The sequence below is a fragment of the Geotrypetes seraphini genome, chromosome 4 (assembly GCF_902459505.1).
Source record: "Geotrypetes seraphini chromosome 4, aGeoSer1.1, whole genome shotgun sequence".
Classification (NCBI taxonomy): domain Eukaryota; kingdom Metazoa; phylum Chordata; class Amphibia; order Gymnophiona; family Dermophiidae; genus Geotrypetes; species Geotrypetes seraphini.
Window position 1 is genome coordinate 136,893,337 of NC_047087.1, and position 13,490 is coordinate 136,906,826.

Consider the following 13,490-nt stretch of genomic DNA (forward strand, 5'->3'; position numbering starts at 1 on the left):
AGGCACTCAAGTAGGTGAATCCCAAGCTCAAGGCTGCTCCAGTTGAGCCATAACTTAGCCATTTACCCAGAGCAGCCTGGTCATAAAGAAAAATGTGAGAGTTGCCAATGTTATAAAGACAGGTTAGCCAAAATAGCTTGACCAAATGCACAGTCAAACACTAATATGAAGTGAAGGTTTTAATCAATGACCAAGTTGCTGCAGAAATAGTGAGGCCTAATTTATTTGCTTACAGGAGTGCTTGTTTGTTCATACTTAACGTGACCATTTATTTTTTTCATCAAAAGGGGACATCTATTAATTGTCAGTCCCGACCCCAATTCCGCCCTAGCCCCACCCCAATCCTGCCCTATTCCCGCCCCCAATCCCACCCCCAATTTCTTCCATTCATTTTTCATGTACACATAATATCTTCATGTTAATTCATAATGGTAACCTTAAAATAAAATAAAAAACTACAAAGCACACTATATGCAAAGAAAATGTTAATTATCATTTATATTTGGGGGGGTTTCAAAGATGTCAAAGCAAATGACTTTAAAATATGCAATGTCACTTCAGTAACTATAGAAAAATAGACAAATATAGTGCAAAATATAGACAGCAGATATAAATTCTTAAAACTGACACGTTTTGATCACTAAATTGAAAATAAAATCATTTTTCCTACCTTTGCTGTCTGGTGATTTCATGAGTCTCTGGTTGTGTTTCCTTCTGACTGTGTATCCTTTTTTTCATTTCTTTCTTTCTGCACTCAGGCCCAACAATTGTCCCTTTCTATTCCCTCCCTCCTTCCTTCCTATGTCCTTAGTGCCCCCAGTGCCTCCTTCCCATGTCCATAGTAGCCCCCAGTGCCTCTGTCCTGTGTCCTTAGTGCCCCCAGTGCCTCCTTCCCATGTCCATAGTGCCCCCAATGCCTCTGTCCTGTGTCCTTAGTGCCCCAGTGCCTCCTTTCCATGTCCATAATGCCCCCAGTGCCTCTGTCCTGTGTCCCTAGTGCCCCCAATGCCTACTTCCCATGTCCATAGTGCCCCCAGTGCCTCCTTCCTATGTCTTCCCTTTGCCTTTGTCCCTCCCCCAAAGCCAGCCTGCCTGCCTACCTCCTTCCCTTCCTCCAGTGCCTGATTCAACGCCCCCACCCCGTGGATTCAACCCCCCACGATTCACCCCCCCCCCCACGGTTTCAAAACCCCCACCTGCCCATCTGTCCGTCCGTGTACCGCCGCTGCCTGCCAGTCTACCTCCCTGCTGCCCCGATTCAAATTCTGGGCCGGAACGTCCTCTCCGTCGGGAAGAAGGCAAGAAGCAGTGGTGGCAGCCCAGGGTTTGAATCGGCACAGCAGGGAGGGAAAGCGATCGCCTGTCCTAATGTCCCCGCGCACAGCTTCGGGATGCTGTCCCTGAAAACGGAACATTTCGGTGTCCTGAAATGGTGGGTCAGGACAACGGGACGGTCGGTCCGAAAATGGGACTGTCCCGTTGAAAACGGGACGTATGGTCACCTTATTCATACTACTACTCCTGCTTATCATTTCTATAACACTACTAGACACATGCAGTGCTGTAGATTAAACACACAAGAGATAGTTTCTTATCAATAGAGTTTACAACATAATTATGACAGACAAAACATGACAAAAACGATTAATCTAATGTAAGGAATTAAAGAGGGAATGATAAGGCAGATAAGGTAGAGGACTATAGAGGGAATGATAAACCGATATGAATGTCTTACAAGTAGGTTGGAGTTAGGACTTAAAAGCAGTTTAAAAAAGTAGGCTTTTATTACTACTACCCTGTTTCCCCGAAAATAAGACCTACCCTGAAAATAAGCCCTAGCATGATTTTTAAAGATACTCCTAATATAAGCCCTACACCAAAAATAAGCCCTAGTTAAGATTGACCCCTGAAGCCACCCCGACACTCCCCGACTCCATCCCTGACACTAGTGCTGCCCGATTTGCCAATTATCTCTCCCTTCTTCTCCACCCCAATTCTTCCTCTTTTTCTTCTTCTCCCCCCCCATGTGCAGCATCTTTCCTCGCCTCTAACCATCCCCTTATGCAGCAGGAGCCTTCCCTCTGCTGCATCACTGATGACAACATCAGCGACATGACAGAGGGAAGACACACAGCATAGGGAAGGCCCTGGTGGGGAAGACAGCAAAGCAGCCCATTCAGAGCACTGCCTCTGTTTTTGGAGGCCTTGGAAGCTGCTCCACAAGGGGATGGATGAGAGGCGAGGAAAGATGCTGCACCGGGAGGGGGGTAAAGAAAGGAAAGAGGAAGAATTGGGATGGAGGAGAGGAAGTGACAGATGATTGTTGTACATGAAAAAATATAAGACATTCCCTGAAAATAAGCCCTAGTGTGTTTTTTGGAGCACAAATTAATATAAGACCCTGTCTTATTTTCTGGGAAACACAGTACTATTACTATTAACATCTCCAGAACGCTACCAGATGCACACAGCACTGCACAGAGTCACAAAGGAGACAGTCCCTGTTCAAATGAGCCTAGTGGCCTAGTGGATAGATCTACAGCTTCAGCACCCTGAGGTTCTGGGTTCAAGCCCCATGCTACTCCTTGTGAGCCTGGATAAGTTACTTAATCCTCCATTACCCCAGGTACATTGGATAGAATGTGAGCCCGCCGGGACAGATAAAGAAAAATGCTTGAGTACTTGAATGTAAACCGCTTAGACAGCCTCCAACTGCTGGCTATGGTAGGTGAGCTGTAGTGCTGGGAAAAATTTTCCGATTAAATTTGGCCTATTGAATTGATTATTCGATATACTTTTCCCACCCAATAGGGCATTTTTTCTTTCAAATATCCTGGTGGGTTTATTTTGTTTAATCCAAAAAACAAAAATGAAAAAAGTTCACCCAAAAAAATTCCATAAATTTAAACAGATTAAGAGAGTGACCCTATACCATATCCTCTATAATAAAACCCTTACCCGTGCATGTGCAGTTGACATGGCGTGATCCCTGCTGCCATGATTTCTGCTTCCGTGCCATGTTCCAGGCATATGGGGCAGTGAGATGAAAGGAATGAGGTCTGGAATTGGCAGTGGAGGAGAAAGGTACAAATAAAAGCAACTTATCTGAGGAACAGAGTTCTCAGAGAGGCGTGTAAGGAGAGAGGAGAGATTCTGATGGGCTGCAGAATGAATACACTTGTAGGTTAGTAATAGGAGTTTAATTTGTATGAGAAGATGGATAGGTAGCTACTGAAGTGATTTGAGCAGAGTAGTAAGGTGAGTGTAGTGAGGTTGGCAGAAGATAAATCATGCAGTAGAGTTTTGCACAGATTGTAAAGGGGGAGGCAGTTCAGCGGGAGACCTATTAGAAGTAAATTTCATTAGTCTAAGTGTGAAGTTACGAGGGTGTGGACAAGGGTCCAGGTAGTAAATTCAGAGTGGAAGAGGCACATTTTAGTGATGTAGAGATAGAAGTGACAGATTTTAGTGGTCTGTAGGAGGTGCATAGAAAATGAGAGGTCAGAGTTGGACAACTCCAAGGTTACAAGCAGAGGAGACAGGAATGATAACAATATTATTTACAGAGATGGAGAATGGGGGAAGAGGAGTAGAGGGTTTAGGATGAAAGAGGAAAAGTTCGGACATGTTTAGTTTTAGGTGGCGGTGGGAAATCCATGCCGCAATGTCAAACAGACAGGCTGAGACTTTTTTCTTGTATTTTAAGTGAAATCTCAGGTGTAGAGAGGTAGATCTGGGAATCTTCAGCATATAGTTGAAACTGGAAGCCATGGGAGTAGATCAGGGCACTGAGGGAAGAGGTGTAGAGAGAGAAGAAAAGAGGTGCTAAGACAGAACCCTGGGGTACACCAACTGTTAGCAGCACATGCACTAAAGGTGTGATGGGACAGATTTGTGAAATCCAAGCAAGGGCAGTGTATCAAGGAGTAAGCAGTGGTTAACAGTATTAAAAGCAGAAGACAGGTCAAAAAGGATGAGGATTTGACTGGGAACAGGTCACTGCAGACTTTGGTGGAGCGTAGGGGGCAAAAGACAGATTGTAGAGGATCAAGAGTCTTTTGAGATGAAAGGAAGTCAAGGCAGCAACAGAGGACATTACACTCAAATAGCTTGGATAGGAATGGAAGAAGGGAGAGGGCGATAGTTGGAGGGGCAGGTGGGGTTCAGTGAAGGTTTTTTGAGATGTGTTTTAACCACTGCATGTTTGAAGGCATCAGGAACAGTTATAGTGGAAATGGATAGGTTGAGGATATGACAGATAGGGATAACAATATGTGAGATAGGGTCAAGTAGGACAACAATCATCGTGGGGAACTCCATAATCAGACAAGTTGACAGCCACATAGCGGGAGGAAGACTGGATCGACTGGTGACCTGCCTACCGGGAGCCAAGGTAGAAGACATAGTGAGCTGCATCGACAGGATTATCGACAGTGTGGAAGAAGAAGATACCGTGCAGGAAGATAGAGGGGAAGACTCACCAGAGGATACCGTGCAGGAAGATATAGGGGAAGACCCACTGGATCATAAGCAAGACAGATTGAAAGAGACACAAGAGGGAAGGAAATACAAGAAAGAAACAGGTCGTAAACTTAAGTGTATGTACACGAACGCAAGGAGCCTAAGAAATAAGATGGGTGAATTAGAAGCCATGGCACAAAAAGATAATGTTGACATCATTGGCATCACAGAAACATGGTGGACCGAGGAAAACGTCTGGGACACTGTGATACCGGGATACAAACTATACTGCAGAGACAGAGTGGCTCAAAAAGGTGGGGGCATTGCCATATACGTCAAAGAGGGAATTGAATCTACTGGAGAGAACACACCACAACTGACGGATAAGTTAGAGTCTCTATAGGTCAAAATTCCAGGAACAAATGGACTGGAAACGAAGATTGGCATCTACTATTAACCCCCAGAGCAGTCCGAAGAATTTAATGGGGAAATGACAGACGAGATTAAACGCAACTGCAAGGGAGGCAACACAGTTATCATGGGTGACTTCAACTATCTGGGGATAGACTGGAACATAGGCACCTCCGGCTGTGCTAGGGAGACCAAGTTCCTGGAAACTGTAGGCGATTGCTTCCTGGAACAATTCGTCAAGGAAAATACAAGAGGAAATACAATTCTGGACTTAATTCTAAATAGACTGCAAGGACCGGCACAAGGTGTAAAAGTAGAAGGGACGCTGGGAAGCAGCGATCACAATATGATCCGTTTTGACCTGGATGCAGGTGAGAAACATTGGTCCAAAACGAGGGCCACGGCGGGGAAGAAGATTAAGAAGAGGATAAGCACTGTAAAAACGCTAGAGCAAACTTGGTCCCTTTTTAAGGACATAGTCACCGAGGCACAAAATCTATATATACCGCATATCAACAAAGGATCCAAGAGGAAAAGGAACAAAAAACCGTTGTGGCTCACTGTAGAGGTGAAGGAAGTGATCAGAGACAAGAAAACTTCATTTAAGGAATGGAAAAGGTCAAAAATGATGAAAACTGAATTAAACACAAACAACATCAACGCAGGTGCTATAAGGCGGTAAAAGGGCCGAAAAGAGACTACGAGGAAAAAATAGCCAAGGAGATGAAAAACTTCAAGCCATTCTTTCGATATATTAAGGGGAAACGACCCGCGAAGGAAGTGGTGGGGCCGTTGGATGACTGTGGAATAAAGGGAGTGCTAAAGGAGGACAAAGAAATCGCTGACAAACTGAACACATTTTTTGCTTCTGTATTTACCAAAGAGGATATACACAGCATACTGGAACCCATCAGGCTATATGCTAGAAACAAAGACGGGAAACTGACAGGATTGATGGTTAGTCTAGAAGAGGTATGCAAGCAGATAGATAGACTTAAGATCAATAAATCCCTGGGACTGGATGGCATCCATCCAAGGGTCATCAAGGAACTGAAAGGAACTATAGCTGAACTGTTTCAGCTAATAGCCAATCTGTCGATCAAATCGGGAAATATTCTGGAAGACTGGACGGTGGCAAACGTTGCATTGATCATCAAAAAAGGTTTGAGGGGAGATCCGGGAAACTATAGACCGGTGAGTCTGACCTCGGTACTGGGAAAGATGGTAGAGGCGCTGATAAAGGACCGCATCATTGATCACCTTGACGGATACGATCTGATGAGGACCAGCCAGCATGGTTTCAGTAAAGGCAGATCTTGGCTGACGAACTTGCTGCACTTCTTTGAGAGTGTAAACGGGCGGATAGACAAGGGCGACCCGGTCGACATTGTATATCTGGATTTTCAGAAGGTGTTCGACAAAGTTCCACATGAACGACTACTTCGAAAAATTGCATACCATGGAATCAAGGGTGAAATACTCACATGGATTAAAAACTGGCTGGAGCATAGGAAACAGAGAGTGTGGGTAAATGGACAATTCTCAGACTGGAAGAGCATCACCAGCAGGATGTCGCAGGGCTCGGTGCTTGGACCCGGCTCTTCAAAACCTTGTAAACTATCTGGACATTGGTATGAGTGAGGTGATTAAATTTGCGGACAATACGAAGTTATTTAGAGTAGTGAAGACACAGGGGGATTGCGAAGATCTGCAATGTGACATAATGAAGCTCAAGAAATGGGCATCGACATGGCAAATGAGGTTCAACGTGGATAAGTGCAAAGTGATGCATGTCAAGAACAAAAATCTCATGCAAGAATAGAGGATGTCCGGGGAGATACTTGGAGAGGCCTCCCAGGAAAGGGACTTGGAGTTCTGATCGACAAGTCCATGAAGCCATCTGCACAATACGCTGTGGTGGCGAAAAGGGCAAACAGAATGCTAGGAATGATCAAGAAGGGTATCACGAACAGATCGGAAAACGTTATCGTGCTGCTGTACCGGGCCATGGTGTGCCCTCACCTGGAGTACTGAGTCCAGCACTGGTCGCCATACATGAAGAAGGACACGGTACTACTCAAAAGGGTCCAGAGAAGAATGACTGAATTGATTAAGGGGATGGAGGAGTTGCGTACAGTGAGAGATTGGAGAAGCTGGGCCTCTTCTCCCTTGAAAAGAGGAAACTGCGACGGGACATGATCGAAACATTCAAAATACTGAAGGGAATAGACTTAGTAGAGAAAGACAGACTGTTTACCCTCTCCAAGATAGGGAGAACGAGAGGACACTCTCTAAAGTTGAAAGGGGATAGATTCCATACAAACGTAAGAAAATTCTTCTTCACCCAGAGAATGGTAGAAACCTGGAACACTCTTCTGGAGTCTGTTATAGTGTAAAACACCCTCCAGGTTTTTCAAGACAAAGTTGGACAAGTTCATGCTAAACTGGTGAGACTGGACTCATTTGGAGCACTGGTCTTAACCTAGGACTGCGTGAGTGGTCTGCTGGGCAGGATGGCAGCGGCAATTCTTATGTTCTTAAGTAGAGGGGTGGGAGGGGCTTGTAATGGGCTTGGCTGAGGAAAGAAATTGTGTGGTTTCTTTTTCCATGATTTCAGAGAAGGAAGAAAAGAAGAAGGAAGAATGGCACAATGTGCAGCAGCCTCAAAGAAAGCAAATAGAATGTTGGGTATTATTAAGAAGGGTATCACAACCAGGACGAAGGAAGTCATCATGCTGCTGTATCGAGCGATGGTGTGCCCGCAACTGAAGTACTGTGTCCAGTATTGGTCGCCGTACCTCAAGAAGGACATGGTGATGCTTGAGAGGGTCCAGAGAAGAGCGACGAAAATGATAAAAGGCATGGAAAACCTTTCATATGCAGACAGGTTAGAAAGGCTGGGGCTCTTCTCCCTGGAAAAGCGGAGACTCAGAGGAGACATGATAGTGACTTTCAAGATCATGAGAGATATCGAGAAGGTAGACAGAGATAGATTCTTCAGACTAATGGGGACCACAAGTACAAGGGGGCACTCGGAGAAGCTGAAAGGGAACAGGTTTAGAACCAATGCTAGGAAGTTCTTTTTCACTCAGAGGGTGGTGGACACATGGAACGCACTGCCGGAGGTTGTGATAGGACAGAGTACACTACAGGGTTTTAAAGAAGGATTAGATAAATTCCTGAAAGATAGGGGGATTGAGGGATACAGATAGAGGTAGAGATGGGATATAGAGAGAGTATAGATAGAGACTAAGGGGATTTAAGGGTTCAGAAAATGATCACCGTACAGGTCATGGGCCTGATGGGCCACCGCGGGTGCGGACTGCTGGGCGCGATGGACCTCTGGTCTGACTCAGCAGAGGCAACTTCTTATGTTCTTAAGAAGGATTGAGAAGGTGGGACCAGGGAAGGGGAAATGGGTCAGGAGTGGGGGGATGTTCAGGTTCCTCCTAAGTTGTTAGAGTAAAGGAAGAAGGGATGATGGAAGCTGGAAGATCGGGAGAATGGATTGGAGAAAGGGGAGAAGGATGTTACTTTGCAGCAAATTCAAGGGTGATATTGTGAACCTTGTCATGGAAGCATTCAGCCCTAGTCTGGGGAGAGAGGGAAGGAGGGGTCAGAAGAGGGGGTGCTTTGAGGAAGGAATTCAGCATGGTAAAGAGACAATGGGGGTTGGAAGAAAGGGAGTTAATTAAATTGAATGTAGTAGTTTTGCTTAGCCAGTGAAAAAGCAGAATTAAAGGAGGTCAGCATAAGTTTAAAGTGTAGAAAGTCAGCACTTATGCAAGATTTAAGCCAAAGGCGTTCTGTGGAGCAGGTACAGGAATGTAAGAAGTGGATACTGGGAGTGAGCCAAGGCTGAGGTTTGGTACGCCTGACAGAGTGAGGCCCAGGAGAGCAAGGGTGTCCAGAGCAGAGGCGAGAATAGAGTTGTACGATGAGACAGCCTTGTTGGCAAACTTGGCTAACATACTCGATGCGAGGAGAAGTAAAACAGTGATGTAGAGCACAGAAGGATCAAGGGCTTGAATATTTTGAAAACTATTAGTTATGACTGGGCATGATTGAGAGGGAGGGGAAGTAAGTATGAAGGTTATCAGATGATGGTAATAGATGGGGAGCAGTGAGAGAAGAAGACAAGATCGAGGTAGTGACCATGCAGATGAATAGGAGTAGTGGAGCATAGCTAGAGGTCAAATGAGGTTAAGGCAAGAAACTTAGAGGGATTGTCAGTGGAAGAAGATGAATCAAGGAAGACAGAAAGCCAGGAGTTAAACTCAGTATAAGAGGAGGAAGGGGACTTGGGGGGGATTAGGTAGGGATGTGAATAGGCGGACAGAGTGGACTTCAAATGAAGAAAAGCAGTGTGATTGGGAATGGGAGAAGAGGTTGAAATTTGCAAGAAGGTGAGAGAAGAAGTCCAACACCACTGCCTCGACCAGTAGGGTGTGGTGTATGGGAGAAGTGGTAGCTCCCATGGGAGAGGGCAGCAGTTGAAGTAGAGTTCTCAGGGTGAATCTACATCTCAGAGCAAGCAGATGGAGGGAATGAGAGATAAAGAGGTCCTGAATGTAGGGCAGTTTGTTGGAGACAGAATTGAGTGCAAGATGATAACCAATTTACTAAAGTTAATTTGGGTACTGGAATAGCAATTCTGTTAGAGTCAAAGGAGACATAGCAACAGAGAAAAATGAATGCATACAAAGATGATGTGGTCTATCCAGTCTGGCAATCCATGCCATCTATTATCCCTTCCTCTGCCTTAGAGATCCTGGTCTTCTATAATACCTTTTCCTCCTTTCTATACATCAACTTATCCACCTAACAGCAGAGAGGTTGTAAATCAAAGAGCTTAGTGCTGTAGCCACAATGAAGCCGGTTCTATTGAGCTGGAATTCCAAAGGAACAAGATAAAACCATTAGTTAAAAATTTACTCTGGGTTTTACTAAACCACAGAAGAGCTTCTTACTGCAGGCTGACAAGGTAAATGCTCTGATGCTCCTAGGAATTGAATGAGCTTTGGAGCATTTACCTCACCAGCCAGCGCTAAAATGCTCTACCGCGTCTTGATAAAGGGGGCCTTAATGAATACATTTTTTGTAAAAAGAAATTTGTGCATAAATAGCAGCCTAATTTAGTTTAATTTTTTACAGATCAGATTGCATATGAAGTGAATGTCAAACACCGGCACATTGAAGGTGAGTTATAACCACATGCATGTTGCTAGTTATCCAGTATTACAAAAGTAAACAGATGACCAGAATTCCTGCTAGCCTAAGACTCTGAACAGGTCACAGAACTTTAGACAGTGGTTTAACTGTAATGGATTTGGATTAAGGTAATCTGTATAAATAATCAGAAAGATATCATAGATATCATTACCATAAATAAAGAGATTCCCAAATCATGAACGAAGGTGGCTACTGAGGTCAAAAAAATATTAAACAAGTAGAGGAGCCAAAATGGATCCCTATGGAACTCAGCTTAAGAGAGGATATGAAGATGAAAGATAGGCACCACATAAAACACAGAAACTTTGAAAGGAAGTTCAACAAAAAAGAGTTGAATCACTTTAAAACTGTACCAGATAATATCAGTCTGGAAAAAAAGAGGTAAGGGATCCATGAGGTTGAATGCAGCCTACAGATGCAAAGATACAGCTAAGTCTTCCTAACCACAGTCCAGCATACTATGGCGTCAATATTCAGCTAGCAGTGGTGAGATTTTTTTCCCCGCATATTCAATGCTGGTCCATGTCCAGGCTTAAGTGTTGAATATCCAGTTTACATGGAGCTGTTTGTCATTTCAGCCATCATGCTGTAGCTTTCTTTTTTAAAAATTTTTATTTATTTAAGCATTTATATACCACTTATAGTCTAAGTCACTTGTGTCAAACACAAGGCCTGCGGACCGAATCCGGCCCGTCTGGCCTTTTTATGTGGCCTGTGGCAACATTCCTGATCTTCTCCTCCTAAGCCCAGCATGTCCTCCCCTCCACACCGGTCCAATACCGCCAACGCCATGCCGGAAAGTCCGCCGACCTCGGCAGCAACTCAGCAGTGCTGTTCGTGGCATCCCCTCCTGTCCTCGTCCGCTGTGGTCCACCCGAGCGGAAACAGGAAGTTGCGCGTCATTGGAGACAGACCGCGGCAGGCAAAAAGCAGGAGGGGGAGCCACACACAGCACTCCCGAATCGCCGAGGCCGGCAGAGTCCCCAGCCCGGCAGCGACATTGGACTGGTATCAGAGGGAAAGGCACAACGGGCTGTGAAGAGAGCAAGATGAAGGGAGAGAGGTTGGACCTGGGATAGTGTGGAAAAAGAGGGAAAAAGTTACTTGAGGGGAGAAATGTTGGAAAGAGAAAGGGAGAAATGGTGGACCTCGGGGGAGGGAAGCAGGCAGACAGACAGGAGGAGATATGCGATGGGGGCACTTGGAAAGAGAAAGGGAGAGAAGTTGAATCTGGAGATGGAAGGGGATGGAGAAATATTAGGCCTGGGGGTGGAAGGGAGAGAGAGATGCAGCATCTCTCTTTTTTTTTTTTTTCCTTCCATCTCATTGTTCAGCATCAAGGGGGGAGGGAAGAAGAACAACAGAAAAGAGACAGAGCAAAATGTTGGACCAAGAGGAGAGAGGAGGAGAGATAGAAGGAAATAGGAGGCTGGGAAAGGAGTGAGATGGGAAATGGGAGAGCTACAGAATAAGAGAAGATAGAAAATTGTTAGGTAGTTGAAAATTTGAAAAGGAGAAGGATGAGAAAGAGGGCAAAATTTGAGTGGACAGAGGCAGAAAAGAAAAAAAGGAGAAAAGTTGAAAGGGAAAAATCAGTATGTTGGAGACAAGGACTGGAGCAAGAGAGAGAAGAAAAAAAATGGACAGCAGACACTGGAAAGAGAATTAGAAAAAAGACAAAATCAGAAAGAGAAACAGGGACTAAAAGCAAAATGACCAGACAACAAAAGTGATTACAATATGTCAGATTTGAAATATGTATCCTGCCAGAGCTGGTGTTAGACAGCAAGCGTGAACTAGGATCTAAAAGAGAGGAAAAGTTTTTTTTTTAATTTATTTTTTAGCCAGCATGGGGTTGGAGAGGTTGCATCCATATACTTCTACTAAGACTAACCTCCTCCTTTGCTGGCGCCAGCGTGGGTTTTGACGCCGGCGCTGGCGATTGATCCGACGCTCACAGAAGTCCTGTGAGCATCGGAGCTGCCACTGGCGCTGGGGCCCACACTGCACGTCAGCAAAGAAGGGGGCAAGTATCTTAATAAAAAATCTGGACCACGACTTAGCCTGCGTTTTAGATTTTGGCCCCTTATGTAATTTGAGTTTGACACCCTTGGTCTAAGTGGTTTACATTCAGGTACTCAAGCATTTCTCCCTATCTGTCTAGGCAGGCTCACACTCTATCTAATGTACCTAGGGCAAAGGGGATTAAGTAACTTGCTCGGGGTCACAAGGAGCAGTGTGGGATTTGAACCCACAACCTCAGATTGCTGAGGATGTGGCTCTAACCACTGCACCACACACTCCCCCATTCAGGGTATGTTGTGAGGTTTGCAGTTTGTTTTTGTAAATAGTGGGTTCACTGACCTGATTGGGAACAGGGCAGTCCACCAATTTGAATACTGGCAGGAAAGTCAGTTGGTCTCTTTTTCCATAGAATGGAAAAGTTTCTGGTGAGTTTAAAGATGTAACCCAGCTTCACAGGTAGAACATGTTCTTTCAGAGTTTCCACAGCTGGCATTGTGCTTGTTACAGGTTTCCAGGTCTCACTGCATCTTGTCAGGTAGAAACCAATGTTTTAGCCATCATGTGTGGCTTTCATTAGGATATGCTGTTAGGTCTGCAGTTTGTCTTTGAAACCTGCAACAAGCACAGTGCCAGCTGCAGAAACCTGAGAGAACATCCAAAAAATAATGTTTTTCAAAGGTGTACAATGAAAGCCAAGTCACCAAACTTCAAATCTCTTCAAGAGAAAATGCCCAAGCCTCTGCCCAGAAGGTTGAAACTGCTCTGATCGAATGAGCCCTGAGAACAAGCGGAGCCTGCCTACCTAAAAGGACATAAGCTGAAGCAATGGCCTCCTGAATCCATTGAGCAATAGTCGGTTTAGCTGATTCTCCTCCATAGTTTGATCCCACGAACAACACAAACAGCTGATCTGACCGGTGGAACTCATTGGTGACAATAAAAGTATTACAAAAGCTCCTGCCAGACATCTAGCAAACGCAGAGAGTCAAACTCTCTCCCCAAATCTTGCTTTTTAAATGACAGGATAAACAGTGGCTGATTATGTGAAATTAAGAAACAGTCTTAGGGAGGAAAAAAGGTATTGTGGGAATGGAGATCCCTGCCTCGGTGAAGCGAAGAAAGAGCTCCCTGCAAGACTGCTTGAAGCTTTGATACTCTACGTGCCAAAGAAATAGCCACCATATAAACTAGCTTCAAAGTGAGATCTTTGAGAGTAGCTTTCTGAAGGGGCACAAAGGGCACCTTCTGAAAAAACCAGAGGACCAAGCAGAATTCAGAGAGGATCAAAGATGATTGACACCTTCAAAAAAAATGCCCCACATCCAGATACATGGCCAGAAACAGAGAAACATAGAAATATG

General features: G+C 44.8%; 1 protein-coding gene across 1 annotated transcript in view; it reads left to right on the plus strand.

The window, feature by feature from the left end:
• The window catches only part of DNMT3L (DNA methyltransferase 3 like), a 182,221-nt gene that overhangs the window by 28,067 nt on the left and 140,664 nt on the right, over positions 1 to 13,490 (plus strand). Inside the window, exon 3 of the mRNA XM_033942929.1 lies at positions 10,027 to 10,071. Within this exon, the coding sequence (XP_033798820.1) occupies positions 10,027 to 10,071 (45 nt within the window). The remainder of the gene's footprint in view (positions 1 to 10,026; positions 10,072 to 13,490) is intronic.